This window comes from Triturus cristatus, chromosome 1_2 (genome assembly GCF_964204655.1).
Source record: "Triturus cristatus chromosome 1_2, aTriCri1.1, whole genome shotgun sequence".
Taxonomy (NCBI): Eukaryota; Metazoa; Chordata; class Amphibia; order Caudata; family Salamandridae; genus Triturus; species Triturus cristatus.
Genome location: NC_140580.1, coordinates 440,863,615 through 440,876,122, shown reverse-complemented (window position 1 = coordinate 440,876,122; position 12,508 = coordinate 440,863,615). Strand labels below are relative to the sequence as shown.

The 12,508-nt window shown below is 39.3% G+C and overlaps 1 protein-coding gene across 5 annotated transcripts in view; it reads right to left on the bottom strand.

The window, feature by feature from the left end:
* LOC146867456 (protein FRA10AC1) overlaps nucleotides 1-12,508 on the bottom strand; it is a 178,392-nt gene that overhangs the window by 115,143 nt on the left and 50,741 nt on the right. For all 5 annotated transcript variants that reach the window (XM_085606060.1, XM_085606085.1, XM_085606068.1 and 2 more), the window contains exons 4-8: nucleotides 5,707-5,802; nucleotides 5,542-5,587; nucleotides 3,264-3,340; nucleotides 2,517-2,600; nucleotides 470-554 (exon numbers count right to left, since the gene is read on the bottom strand). In XM_085606060.1, coding sequence (XP_085462186.1) covers nucleotides 470-554; nucleotides 2,517-2,600; nucleotides 3,264-3,340; nucleotides 5,542-5,587; nucleotides 5,707-5,802 — 388 coding nt within the window. The remainder of the gene's footprint in view (nucleotides 1-469; nucleotides 555-2,516; nucleotides 2,601-3,263; nucleotides 3,341-5,541; nucleotides 5,588-5,706; nucleotides 5,803-12,508) is intronic.

Genomic DNA, 12,508 nt, shown 5'->3' with positions numbered 1-12,508 from the left:
CACCAAGCCCTTAGTTTGTTATCTAAACAATGCGCAGGTCCTATGGATTGGTAGGAACTGCACGACAGGTGTAACACAAAAGTGATGGGGTACCCCTGAAGGAGGATGCCGTGAGACTCCCATGTCTTGAAGAAATTCATTGGGTGAACCACTGAATGGTGGGAGCCCACCTGTGTCAAAGATGCCTGCGGTAGGCCCTGCTATGTATGTATGTTGGGGACATAAAGAACACAAACTAACCTACAAAGTATTGCGTGCATAGAAGACTGATTAGTTAGCAAGTAAAGTAGTAACACTGTGGAAAGATAGTAAAGGAGGGCCACCTAAAAATGTTGTGGAACCTGCCAATTTATAATCTCAAAAGTCATACACCCTGCTGAAGAATTAGTTTAAAATTGGTGCGAAATTCCAAGGGCTTTGAATAAAACATTTCTTTAAGCACAGTGCAATATTCATAAGTAATACAAACCTGGTTCTGTTTGTATCTGCTCAGATCCGCTATGCAGTATTCTTTGAATAATTTATCACAATATTTCTTTGCCATTCTCTTTTCCCTGTCAACAGAAAACAAAACATGCTCAGCATACCTCAAAACACCATATTGCTGGCTCTCTATGAACAAATATTATGTGGTTTATACTTAGGGAAGGTTTGAGGGTACCTTTCATTATCCTTTTGCCCCATCAAATAATAGGTGCATTGCAAATTCAACTCCTCTCAGATGATTCCAATTGTGCATCTTATCTTATACCTATTCTGCGGAGCACCCACTGTAATGCTTGCTGTAGCCCCTCCTGTATAACACAGAACTACTCATCACCCTACATACAACATTCCCTTGTGCATCTCTTTACCAGATCTTTCTACAAAGTGGTTTTGAAAGATGCATATCAAGTTGCCACACCTTCACTACAGTACTCAGCATGTTTCGAGTCACTCTCTGCCTTTTTCAGTGGAACCCTATCAGACAGTCCAGCTGTCTAGTTTACTAAAGAATTCTTGGGGATATTATGAATGTATCCATGGGAATGCATTCCGCCTATTGCTTACCGTTGGCTTTGTATTTTGTAACTCAAAGTTGCTTGCTTTCAATTGGCTGGCTTTATTTTAGGATGGCTAGCTTGAGTTAATCCCTCCCATGGAGCATAGCCTGTTTACTGTATTCCTCTACGAGTACTCACTTTCTGCAAACAGGCCTTTACATTTTGTTCTTATCTTGTTACATTTGCTGTGCATTCAAAAACAGAAGTCAAATGTCAGGCTCTGTCTTTGGAGGGAGCCTGGTGTTTACTTTTCTTTCTCTGACTTCAAAGTGAGAGGTTTTAGTTGACAATCTGGGGGCGTGAGAGGAAAGGCATTTTTCTAGCACACAATACAATTTACATTTCTGTAAATGAACTGTGCAAATATTTCAGAATATATCAAATTAGGAAAGCACAAATGAAGCATTTTTTTGTAATTATGAAGTGTACTGGAAACATATTTCAATACGATCAAAACAAATCAATATACTACGTGATGCCATTTTCACACGCTATCATTTGTGCACTGGATAGTTTTAACAGTAAAACTGTATGTCTGTGCAATATGTAACGGTCATTGCAATTGAAAATGTGCTGTCTGTAATGGCAGTTATCTACATGCCATGCTTTCTCCATGCTACGTCACTCCACTATATGACAATCTACTCCACTCTATGCCCCTCCACTCTCCGCCACTCTACACCACAACACTTCACACTACGATACTTTACTCTATGACAATGTACACCCCCAACACTCCACGCCACTCCCCTTTACCAACACTCTACTCCACTCTACAACACTGCACTCTACGACACTACAACTCCCCTATACCCTACGCCACTAACTTTTAGGCATGCTGAACAGCAGTCATACTGGTGTACAACATGGCTAAAACACATTGGCAAAGCCAATAACTCTATTAGACCTATATAGACCTATAGGCTTTGCCAACACTTCTTTAACATGGTTTAAGTCTGCTATCAAATAGAATTTCTATATAATGCCCATCTTGAATATAATATCAACGGTACCTGAATAACCCCAATATTTTAAAACAGGGCTCAGTGGAGCCCAGGTTCTTCCTCAGCACACTTCTTATTTATCTATGGAGGGGAACAAATCAAAGATTTTCTTTTGGAAGGCGATGTGCAATAGTTTGGGATGAGTGTTGTCAGTGTGTTGAGGACTTGCTATTATTTTAATAAAATCAGTTCAGAAACATCTTTGTAGAGTTATATTTAAGGGGTCGATCGGACGAGCATTTGACGCCACCATCAGTAATTAGCTTTGAATGACTTACCTGGGATAATTTATGCCACAACAACTAAACTACAAACATAAATACAAAACCAAGATGTTGGAGAACAGAAAATCAAATTGGATTTCAACTGTTTTCAGAAGCTAGCAGGTTTTACCTGCACTACACATGGCCGACCCCACTCCCACCCAGTCTAGGGAAATATATTGCATCTTATTATATCACAAAATTACCATGTCATGTCAATTTCATCTTCCTCCTGCCACAGGAACCGATGATTTTCTCGAATGACATCCAAGTCTGTCTTATCATTTGCTCTGTGTACAGAGAAAAGCAGAATAAAAGAATGTGTACTGAGGGAAAACACAAGGCTCAGTGGCAGAATCATCTGGTTCGAAGTTCATCCCAAACCACTATCATTCCTTGCCTCAAACCAGTATCAGGTGACTTGGAGATTCTCTTCAACCTAATAAGGTGAAGACCCTTCTGCATCAGGCCAAACACCCTCATAAGAAAACAACAGACAGAGGCTGCAGGATTCCACACCTGACTAAAGGAGGAGGAAGCAGACTGTTCAGCCGTAAGCTCCTGAATTTTCCTTGAAACAGCAAAAACACTATAAACTATGCTATGTGTCACTCACTGCAGCTTCTCTTGGGTCAGTGAGGTCTCATGGGATGTGAGTGGTCTAACAAAGAAAAGCAGAGGCACTCATATACAATACAGCCTCTTAACGTACAATTTTGAAGCCTGAATCAAAACTGTTTGCATGTAACAACGATAACCCGCTTTCTAGTGGTGGTTCCCTGTAATCTCCATAAACCCGAAAGAATATATCTCAGATGAACAGCCCCCAGGGGGTTCACATACTTCTACATAGCCAGACCTACCATATGCAGTAGGGGGGAATTAAAACTATGCTCTTTATCAACTACTATCGACTATCAAGAGAAATGTACACATTTTGTGTCAGTACTTACTGTGAACGCTTGAGGTCTTCTTTTTTGCCCCCATAATACAAAAAGTAGTCATTCACAAACTTTTTGTGCCTGGCAAACTGATGAAAACAAGGTTAAGGAATGCTATCATATGTTTCTTTTCACTAACCATCGTCTCAATTGACACAAATTGTCATCCCAGGAAGAAGAGCAACGGTATTCATTTATTTCTCTGTATAAATCTAAAATATTGGAAGTGCAGCAATTCTTTTAAAAATTAACTTTGAGCTTGAGTCCAACAAGATTGTAAAAATCAAAAAGGCCAATTCAAAACCTGAATTAAAAATGTGTTTAAACTGGCATGCATGGTGACATTACATAAGTGTTTTATCTACCTGCCTACCAGTAAAGCAGAAAGCCAGAAACACAGTGGGCAGGTCTTCCATTTCTGGCAGGTTTTCCTTTGTCCCTGAAGTTTCCCCTGTTTCATTTTGGAAATAGTTTGTGGGACCTCTAACCCTGAGGAACTCCTCAAACTGTAGATCAGTGCCACTTCAGCGTCACTGTTCTTGTTAGTACGATGAAGTGAGACTCTCTACAATGAGGATTCACGAGGGCAGCCCACTTTAACACCCTCTGAACAAGGCCTGGCGGGTGGGAACGTATTCTTTTTTGGTTTCTGGTAGTACAATGGGGTGCTAACCTCTGGCATTCTCAGTATTTATTTTTGAATGCATGTGCTATTTGCCAACATGTGTGCATGAGCTTGACCCAATTATTGTGCACCAGCTACTGTCTGCCATCTTTGTGCATCATTTCTAAAAATGCACACTTGAACTGTCCACTTTCTTTGGAGGTTCAAAGTACACAGTAAGTGCTGTGATGTTACTTATTTCTGTGTTCTTTTAGAGCTGCTACAGTTGAGTTGCAAACATTTAAAATTATAGATTTGCTACAAGGTTACTGATTTGGAAGGAAGATTGTAAACTTAGTCTGTTACAGTATACTGTGTGTTTCCACCATTTTGTGCAAACGCTGTGTCGCCCTATTATTAGTTCTATTTTGCAATTAATTGATTTTGTTCTTTTTCTGTCCCAAGTGCGTTCCACGCTGCATGAATAATTGGGTTTAGCAAACATTATGACCAAGAGCATTTTTTTCACTGCTATATTGCTTTATCACCATATTTCATCTGTAATTACTGTTTCCATTTTGAGATTATCGTCTTCATAGTGATTATGAGGTTGTGATGGTATTGTGTTCTCTGTTCTGTTTAGCTGGATTTCCTTTTTCGAACCTACTATAAACAGCAACAATTTAAATAATAAGTATACATTTATATGATGCTGCTCTTCTTTTTCTTGCACATTTGTGGAGCATGTCGCCTGACCCACCAGATTATTTAGAGACTTCTTTTTAAGATTACAACTATTTCTTACCAAAATATTGCAAATTGTGACAGCGCCAGAGTAGTGTATAGTTGGAAAAGTTGAATCACTACACCCAAGAAAAAAAATGTAGCAATTTACTCCAGTCCACGATCTAAGAAAGTTAAACGCTATTAAGAATTGAGCGTTAATGACACTCAATCCTTACCTTTTCTCTTTTAGTGAACCAGCATGCCTTTGTGAGGTTGCATAAAGTAATTGTTTATTTTTTCTTTTTCTCTCCATCACACAGAAGGCAGTAACATTTTCTATACTTCAAAGAATGTTTCAAGGCTTTCCAAAAGGTCTAAAAAGAAGGCTCAATTTAGTGAGCATTTTATTCGCATCCAGAAGCAGAGAACATGCTTTCTTCACTTACTCATCAAATTTACATATAGGATATTTCTAAGTGATGCATTTCCGTAACATACGTAATTCCCCATATATGCACAAGCATGTATTTTAGTAGATTTGGCAATATATAGAGACACACTTGCCAGTCTACTAAAATCAATGTTAGTGTTCCCTAACCTTATACAAAATGGTTCCCCGAAAGTGACCCTACAGAAGAATATCATAAGGCGTCAAATGTCTGCATTTATTGATTTTATTCAATGCTGATTAAGCTGCATGTTTATAATATATCTTGCATATGCAACCTGCTCTCTGTGAAGCATACATTTTATGAGCAATTGAAAAAACCCTATCCCACAAAGCTTTTTTCAATACCTAGTTATATGGGAGCAGCTGACTATCACTGCACTGCATAAAGGATTCAAACATGAATCTAAAGTTTTGCTGTGAATATAAGACAGGAATCAGATAAAAACATTACCATACAAAGGAAATGGCCCAAAGCAATCTTCATTCTTTGTCATCAAATTAAAGGATACGGCATCCATAGAAATCAAATGACATCTCCAATTCCTTGCTTCTTCCCTAATAACAGAAACATTTGTTTTAACTTCGAGTTAATAATCAATCTAATGTTTTTCACAAAGTAAGAGTCTTAATTAAATACTTAAAAAAAAAGATACAACAGGTAACATATACTGTACCTGTCCCATTCATCTGCAGCAACTTTGTTGTGGGCAACTTTTCCATGCTTCTCTTTCTGGAAGGGCTTTTTAAGCAAGGCATCATCATACCTTGTCCTGTGAATCAAAGGTAACAAATAAATATGTATTTATATTCAATAATTCAGAGGCATTTTTGCAAGCCTTGGAACAAACACTGAGGAGTACTGTACATCGACCAATAGCGGAGTAACAATCGAAACAACCCAACAAAGAAAAAAGCCAATCCTATTCACTACCATAACACACTCCCTCCATCACAAGGTGCGCCATCTTGATATTCCGAATATCCATTCACGCTACAGTTTAGACCTTTATCAATTTTACACTCAATTTCATGCTAATCACTTTATCGTGATGTCATTGCATGCATGACTCATCCATTTTTATATAGTTTTATAGCAAACCCAACCTTCAAGATTACACTTAATTTCATATTGGCGCCTCAATCATTTTATATACACCTTTATATGATGCACAGTTCGTCAAAATATTACACAGCCAAGATGAGTATCATGTAAAAGTTCTCAATAATGGTATCAATATACTCACACAACATATCAATAAATATCCTGTTGATTTTCCCTCTTAAATCAAACCTTCATTCACTCCTATGGATGTGGGTCTATACAGATACATACCTTTAAAAACAAAAAATTATAAAGTTGAAGTACGTGCATACTGCAAACAAACAAGGGGGGCTTTTTATTGAATTCTCCATATAATCATCCAATCTTTTTGTTCTTTTTTTTAAGCAGATCCTCAAATCATGATACCTGATCATTAGCTCAATATGGGTTTATGTACTTTCCATACATAGAACCTTATATAGGATTGCTATCAATCTCCAGCATGGTTGACACAGCTCTATCAACCATGTGGGAGATAGATAGCAATCTTATATAAGATTACATGTATGGCAATTAGATATTGCTAGTTGATGGAGCAGAGTGGTGTGGGTATATTGATACCATTTATGAGCAAATGTTTCTGAGAAAAAGCATCTGGTTCCTCTTGTTGCTTAATGCTATGCGGGACCAGTACATGCTCAGTTTTTTTTAAATGTATCAAGGAAACAGCTTCAAGATGGCCACATACATAATATTATAGTGCTGTTGACTTACACCGAGGCACTTGTCTTTCTGTCTGTGCGTTGAAAAGCCTTGGAATGAGTCCATAAATGAATCCTGAAGCAAGCAAGTATTCCTGAATCAGACTGCATGACCCAGTGTTTAGTAATTGTATAGCTCTTCAATCCCTGGATAATATGCTGCGTGGCTAAACACAGAAGTCAATGCTTGTTATAATGAGGTTGTCACCAATGTTAATAACTGTGATTTCATCTGCTCTGTTTTGGAGCCTTCTCCAAATTACTTCTCCTAAGGCTCACTACGTCTAAATTCTTTATTTCACTAAGTAATTACAGACTTGTGCCTACTTAATTTTGTACACTTTCACTGACACCTCCCGACGTGGTGTTGCTCGACTTTCAAACCGAATTTTGAATAGAACGATTTTACTAAAAATAAGCTCAACTTCCCACAGAGAAGGACTTCACAAACCAGTCCAAGTGACTGGCTAGACTCGCTGTGGCGTAAAACTCCTATTTGCTTGACTATGTCTGCAAAGAGGAAATATGTTCACCTGCTGGAAAGCTCTCCACACTTTTATTCCTCATACTCCGTCACCTCATCCAGCTCTACTCACACAGCAATGATTTAAAACTCTACTGTACCACAATTATATGAACACCTTGGTTCTCATGGGGCCTAGTAGACCCATGGCTAAACCTCTCAATATTTCTCTGACAATTCAAACCCTCGGACCGCTACGTTAATTTTTTATTTTTTTTGCAGAATTTGACCCAAATGCAATCAGGTATCAGAGGCTTTAAATAGCACCAGTTACGTTACATGAGGACACTTTTTTTCCAGGCACGGGGAGATTAAGTGATTTGTCCAGAATCACAGGAAGTTCAGCGTCATTACCGAGACTCGAACCCAGTTTTCCAGATTCGAGGTCGAGCGCCCTAGCCGTTAGGCCAACTCCTCTCACCTCCCCTATCATTGGTTTTATATCTAGCCACAATTCAACCCATCCCAATCTCACTGCCTGCAACATAAGAAACCGTAACCTGCTGCAGTTAAATTCGCTGAAAAGCTCCCAACAAAAATGTTATAACATATACAGTGCATGTATGTTAAATGTAAACCAACTTGTAAATTCATGTTCGAAAAAAAAACACACTTTCTGTCCAGCTTCTGGTTTCACCATGAATAGGTTTCTAAAAATAGCCTCACATCAGCATGGTTTGTAAAAACTTTTTTCCTAATTTGGAAGGTGTTCCATCATTTGGTAAAGGTTCCTACGTGGAAGAGAGCCATTTGCCACGGTTTATAATAATTAATTTAAAGAATATAAAATGGCATATCATTTACTCCACCCAGTAACTCTGCTAACATATTTCGACTTTCTAAGTTGCATCGTGGGAGCACACATTAAAGGTGAGGAACTTTACATTGTTATCATTGACTTGCCAACGTTTGTGAAATTATTTATTTATTTACACATTCCTATAAAGCTCTCGAAACTTGAAAGGTACCAGCGCACTGTGCAGTAAAACAACACTATGCAAAGCATTGTTATTTATACCCAAAGTAAGCAACCACCGAGCAGGAAACGACTATGTACACCTAAGCATTACAACCACATTATAACAGACAAGGATGGAGGTGGCAGAGGTCACAAGAGATCAGGAGGTGCGAAAGAAACTGTGGAATGGGCAGTCGAGGAGAGGGTGAGAGAGGAATATTAGTCAAAGGACAGCTTAGAGGAGAGAACAAAATGAAAATACCGACAGCTGAGGAGCACAAACACTACCCCAGAAACAACTGAACACGAACGTTTAACGTTTTTTTTCAAAATTGGATTTCGAAATGATGATGCGTCATGATAGCCCTTTGACACTTAATCATACACCACGGCAGAAATGTGCTCTTTTCCCTCTCAAATGAAAAGACAAAGAACAGCATCACTCATTCCTGTTATTGCGGTTTTATTCACAGTACATTTTTTAACAAATCTGCCCTGGCATATATCAGCCTGGATATGCAAATAACTTCCATGTAACGAAAAGATCCATTTTGCAGTATGTCATTTCCAGTGGTGTGCATCTGTCTGGAATTTTGTGACTGCGCTGTCAGAAATATTATCTTTCTCACTCTTGGCCACCTAAAAAAATATGGAATTTCTGTGTTCTTTCAGTACCTTATAATTTCTAGCCTTATTATGAACATCACGCTAAATTCTTCATGAATAAACAGGTTATGTGGTTCGTTTAATGATTCCCAGGCACTTGTCAATGGTACAATAGCAACAGATTTAGGTCAGGGTGACAAGTTGATATTCATGTATTCCCAGTTTGGTATAATTTAGGAGTAGACCGAGACCAGATTTATTAGTGGCCACCTTTCTTGCCTCCTGCTTCACTTATCCATGTCAAGCTTTTCTCACAAGATCTCCATAACCCTTTATGCTTATTATGTGGGATCTCCATTTTTCACAGTGTTTTTGGGACTCAAACTGTACAAGTAGCATAATGACAAACAACAATTTCGGTGTGACTAACAGTTTGATGTCATTTATAGGACGGGTGAGTGATAATCTTAGATCTTCGCCTACTCATTTTGATTCTTGTGCTATCTCACCTATTTTATCTTCACAGTGTAGTCTCTACACCAGGTGTATTACATTTAAAGACCTTTTTTGTTTTATCATTGTGGAATTCTAGCAATTAATGCTAATAATGTCTTCTTTGGAGTCGAAAATTTTACTTCCTTTATGATCTTACAAATATGTCTCCCACATAGTACACTATACGACCAGTTCACCTGCATAAAGTGTGATGCTAGATTGTTACTCACCTAGGACTACTTATTACAGTGTTCTGTTATAGTGCATTGCCCAAGGATATATAGCACAACAACCAGAGCACACTGTGCATGCCTATTGGATACCTCGTTTAATATCAAATGATAGCATAGCGTGTAACACTGTTAATCACTAAGGATTCTTATGTTTTGCACTACAGGTGCAGAATCAATTCTATAAATTAACTAGGGTAGCCTATCCTTTCTAATGCCATAAATATCCCGTTTACCCTGTTAAATGCTTTTATAGATTCGGCCATTATTGCTGTGACTGGGGTTTTATTTTGGATTGCAATGTCCAGAGCTATAAGCTCAAATGAGTGGTCAAGGATCTTTAATTCCATTCCTGAGTTCCATGCACCCCCTGTGATGCAGGAAGTGATCTTTTGGAAGCTAGCTTGTGCCTGTACATGCAGCAATTTCGCCAGAGCCCAAAGTAGATTTACCAGGTGTAGAAAGTCACCCTGTAAAATCGGCACCGCTGTTCCCACATCCGGCCATTTTCAGTGCAGCAAATTCAGACTCTTCCGCATAGGGATACAACTCCGGCTGACTCATAATGGTGCCCTAAGCATTCTTTTTGTTCCAACTCACGTTTTCAGATAACAATGTGAAAATAAGGGCCACATGTACGACCGATTTTAGCGGTCACAAACGGCTAATTGGGCCGTTTGCAACCACTAAATAGGTCTGTGTCATGTACAAACCCTATTTTGCGAGTCGGTAACCTATTACCGACTAACAAAATAGGGTTTGCAACTCGCTATTAGGAAGGGGCATGCCAAGGGCGTCCTTTCCTAATAGCGACTCGCAGTGCCATGTATGAATGTTTTGCGACCGAAATGCTGTTGCAAAACATTCGCCTTTTACCGCCAATTGAAAGTTGGTGGTAGAGTTATCGCAAACCAAAAGGGGTCCCCAAGGGAGTCCTACCCCTTTGCGAATGTTGGCGCAAATATTTTTAAGAGCAAGTAGTGGTTCCAAGGATCACTGCCGGCTCTTAAAAAATTAAAATGAAAAGTTTCATTTTTCTTTTTGAAACGCATCCCATTTTCCTTTAACGAAAACGGGCTGCATCTTTTTAAAAAACTGCTTTATTAAAAAAGCAGTCCCAGAAATTGTGGTCTGCTGACCCCAGGTGGCCACATCCCTGTGAGTGCCAGCCATTCACCATGGGTCGCAAATTGCGACCTGCCTCACGAATATTAATGAGGCAGGTCCCTTGCGTGTGACCCATTTGGGAATCGTAAACAGTGTCCATTTTGTGAGTCGCAAATTGCGAGATGCAAGTAATAGAAAATTGCAACTCACAAAATGGAATGGTCGTACATATGGACCTTAATGCTTTCATAACTAGCAATGTTCACATTACATTCAAGGACTCCATTATCTACATACTCCCTCGTTATGAATGATTTTGCAAAAGTTCTCACTTATGTGTCTTGGACTTGTACTCCCATCTTCAGGGTATGATGTTCTTGATTATTACACGTCAATTTGACTTCCAAAGTTTAATCCTTCAGCTTTTCATTTTACAGTTCTATCATGCTAGAATCCTGTTGGATCCATGCATATTACCTTTAATTTCTAAAATGTTTTCATCACTTCTCCTTGGGCTCTGCAAGTTCTAGAACAGAGTTTCTTCTTTGATTAAGCATTTTCATAGCATTGCTGAGCCCTAATAGTTCCTCCTGGAATTAACCTATGGGCACAAGGGGGCGGGGTCATTCTCAGTGTTCTTTTCTTAGTTTCTACTGGTGCACTGACTCCCCATAGTTGAGTTTCCTCTGAGTTATATATTTTTATAACTTTCACATCATTTACTAATTCTTCTGTTCTTTTGGTCTTGCGCCTAGGTCTTTGGAATTTGGCTACTAGATTTTTAAAAAATTTTTTTAAGAGTCCTTACCTTTGGATGAATTGGAATAATTGCTTGACATCGCATTTTGACAAGTTTGCAGTGCAGAGTCTACATTTTCACCCTGGGACTGCTCCTGATTTTATCCTGGATTTATCCGCTCCTTCTGTTACTTTACCCCGACAATCTGAGTGCCCAGAAATTTCGAGACTCCCATTCATTATACTTCTCCTTCCTTCCACGTTCATACTACTTTGAGCATGTGAATCATTTCTAGGGAGTGCCACTTGTATCATTATCATCGATTTGCCTCATCACGTTGATTTTGACTGGCTGTTCTTGCTTGGCGACTGCACTAAGAGATTCTGTGCCACATTCTGAAGGTTTTTTCCTGCTACTTCATCCCTTTGTAAGTTAGATTAACCGAACCCTCCATTTTTAGTGGCCGCATGGCTACAGCCTCTGACTAACCTTACAAAATAAAATGATGGACGGAGTGATAAAACTTTTCAAACACTCACCCCCAGCCACAGATCTGGGTTTAAGCCATTGATATTTTGCTCGCCACGTCACCCCAGTTTCGAAACAGCCATATGCAAATCCGTCTTGACCCTGCTCCTCATGGGAACAAGCCAGCCTGAATTGAGGTACTCCCTGAACCAGAAACAAGCATCCTGGGACCGATTTCGGGGTATCACCCATCATCTGCCTGGCTGGCTTGAAACCAGTGGCGCAGTGCGCAAGGGATCCATGTCTAGTCATATCCTTAGCCACTTAGAGCCCATATAGCAACATCACAAAAGCCCTAAGTGGCGATGTGATACCCGAAACCTCCAAAAGGTCAGTCCAAGATTGCACCCACACATGCATGCTTAATGGCGACCATCTTGGTATACCTTTCTTACAGCAAAAAAAAATTCTGTGATTGTCACTGCGCACATGGATTTCTTCGCACATGATGATTCCTTTTTTTGCCTTTAGAGCTGCCTATAGGGCA